Genomic DNA, 3103 nt, shown 5'->3' with positions numbered 1-3103 from the left:
CCCACAGCCAGCAACTTGATCCTGACCGCTCAAGGTTGACTTAGCCTTCCATCCTTCCAAGGTCGGTAAAATGAGGGCCCAGATTGTTGGGGGCAATATGCTGACTCTGTAAACTGCTCAGAGAGGGCTATATAAAGCACTGTGAAGTGGTATATAAGTTTAAGTGCTATTGCTATTGCTATTATTCCCAGTGATGCTGTAGTCTTATAATACCTCCTCCATCTACTGTTGTTCAACTGTGAAAGAACATCCACAAAGCAACCAGTCTAATGCTACTCTCATCTTCGTTGGCTTCTCAGACCATTGCAATACATCTGTTAGGAACAATTAGAACAGTTGGGCATGTGATTTACAGACCGCTGGTAGAGAGATGGATGTGAAACATTGAGTTAGATGGTGCATTAATCTAATTATGTTTGAGAAAGCTCTCTGGCATATTTAATATTCAGGGGATGACTAAATGCAAAGGTGAGCCAATTGCAATCATTGCTACAGAAACCGATCAGGATGCAACAGTTGGCCTTGAACTTTAACCATCTGGCTATAGGCAAAGCAGCTGTCTTTCCAATGAGGAACGCTTTTCATTTCTGGGACTTGATTCATGCTTTTCCCATTGTTTAATTTTATGCTGCACAATCTGGCCTTCTATCCATAATGTCCAATCAATACGAATGACAAACTACAGGATTTAACTGAAGGATGTGAAAACTGAAATGGAGAGAAATGTGGGAATGGGATTATGTTATAATGAAAAAGGACAACTCTTACAAGGTTGACAGTTTAAGGGAGAAAAACACGGACAAGCCTCCATAAGTAATTACAGCAATAATTGAAGTGCCATCATCATCTCTGTAACTATACATTTGCCCTGTCTTCCCTCCTATCATTATCTTTTCATTTCTCTTTTGAAAAATGGTCACTGTTCTCCCTTTTTATTGGTTCGAATTGGTTTGTCATTGAAAAGCTCCTGTTCAGGGTTTTCTTTTCTATTACATCACAGTCAAATAAATTTAAATTTTCAAAAGCTGAATTGGGGAATTTGTAGGTGCCCAACAGCTCATGATGCTGATATTTGAAGTTCATCAACATCTCTACAAGCTCAATACCGCCCCATTTTTTTTATCTTATACTATTACAATCATATCAGGAATTATTAAGCGTTCATACTATTGGCATTTATCGCTTCAGAAGTGTCTTCCTATCACCTTTGAGAGAAGCCAATCCTTGATAAATTGAGACATTAAACTAATCTTTCAACTGCATAAGTAAAAACTTCATAATTGTTTCCATCTTAGGAAGAAACAAGGAGAAAAGTGAAGATAATTCTCAGGTACCGTAAAATCCCTATTGATAAATCCACAAACTCTTAATGGAAAATTATGCATTACTCATTATTTAATTCATTTAATTATTTTTGATACCACTTCCTGTACTAAGACTTCTCGTTGATAAAACAGTAATATCGTTTATTGTTTTATTAACACAAATTATTTAGAAATCTATGTATATCCTCTTTCTGTCTACTACAACCTGTCAGAATATATAATTTCCAGTGTTAAAAATGAGATTAAAAACTCAGCATTATCTAGGAGAGCTTCCCCCCCAGCCTGGTGCCCTCAGGAAGAATTTCAATTTTGGTCCAGTTGTTAAGAGTTAAAGATGCCAAATGAAGAAGGCTGAACTTGGATGTTCATAGAACTCAAAATGCTTGTATCATACGTGACCTTGTCACAGAAGCCACAAATTTGACATGTTGATTTTAATTAATAAATTGTATATAATAATAATTACTAAATATTGGGAGGAGCTCTAACAGTAAACTAAGTACCATAATTTATTATGAGAGATGACAAACCTCTGACAATATAACATGTTCCTTTGAAGATTAAAGAGCAGCATAAACTTCAAACTGCTAATCCATGGAATTCATATGACGCCAGTGATTCTGAAGAACAAGAGGCCTGGATAGACCGGTTCAGAAAATTGGAGAAAGCCCTTTATTTATCTGATGTCAAAAACACAGGTAAGGCTGATTCCTCCCAAACAAGGTTCTGCTTAATGAACATCACTGAAGATCGATGGCATATTTTACTTTCTATCTGCATAAGCGCACCTTAGTGATTCAAGCAAATTGTAATCCTTTCCAAGCATTACTTTCTGTAATTCTGAGAATGGATAGAGGCACAACTGGGTTGTACACATTGGCCTTGATCATGTCATCATATGTGCTGCCTGTTCCTGGACTATGTTTCCATGCTGTGTATGTTCTGGAAAGGACCTTGAGGAAAGGCAAGCATACAAAGTCCATTGTAGTACCGGTATAATCAGATACCACAATAGATACCAAGGCCAGTATAAGGGGAGAGCCAAGACTGTAAAAATATGTAACTGATCAACCAAATCTAAGTATAAATTAATAAATAATTTTGCTGGAAAGCTGGCAGCCCAGGTTTGAGATCTAAGCGTGAGGCAACGGGTTAAACTCCTGTCCTCACCTCAGTTCCTGCCAACCTAGCAGTTCAAAAGCATGTAAATGCGAATAGACAAACAGGTACCACTTCAGGGGCAATGTGACAATGCTCCATGACATCATGCTGGCCACATGACCATAGAAATGTCTTTGGACATCGCTGGCTCAATGGCCTTGAAACAGAGATGTGTACTGCCCTCTATAGTTGGCAACAACTAGCGGAGTAAAATCCGCAGGGACTCCTTACCTTTACCTTTTTATTTTACCATTGCTTCTACCTCTCTATCCCCATTGCAGCCCAATCATTCCAGACGGGGGCATTTTTCACATCTCCCCCTCGTTAAAAAATGAATAAGAACTGAGCCCAGCAGTCATAGTAATTCCTATAACACTAAACTTTGCCTTGACATTACACTAAACTTTGCCTTGACATTCCGGGACACAGCACGGAAACGGCATTGGTCGCGTTGGTTAATGATCTCTGGAGGGCCCGGGACAGAGGTTATTCCTCTGTCCTTGTTCTTTTGGACCTCTCAGCGGCTTTTGATACTGTAGACCACGGTATCATGCTGCGGCGTTTCGGTGAGTTAGGAGTGGGAGGCACCGTTATGCGGTGGTTCTCCTCCTTCCTCA

The 3103-nt window shown here is 39.2% G+C and overlaps 1 protein-coding gene across 1 annotated transcript in view; it reads left to right on the top strand.

The window, feature by feature from the left end:
- Nucleotides 1-3103, top strand: part of CUNH1orf87 (chromosome unknown C1orf87 homolog) — a gene marked incomplete in the record, with an annotated part of 19359 nt that overhangs the window by 14929 nt on the left and 1327 nt on the right. The window contains 2 exon segments of the mRNA XM_015821625.1: nt 1296-1330; nt 1885-2023. Of these exon segments, the coding sequence (XP_015677111.1) occupies nt 1296-1330; nt 1885-2023 (174 nt within the window).

This window comes from Protobothrops mucrosquamatus, unplaced genomic scaffold (assembly GCF_001527695.2).
Source record: "Protobothrops mucrosquamatus isolate PMUCROS unplaced genomic scaffold, P.Mucros_1.0 scaffold1366, whole genome shotgun sequence".
Taxonomy (NCBI): Eukaryota; Metazoa; Chordata; class Lepidosauria; order Squamata; family Viperidae; genus Protobothrops; species Protobothrops mucrosquamatus.
This window is presented reverse-complemented; position numbering and strand designations above follow the sequence as displayed.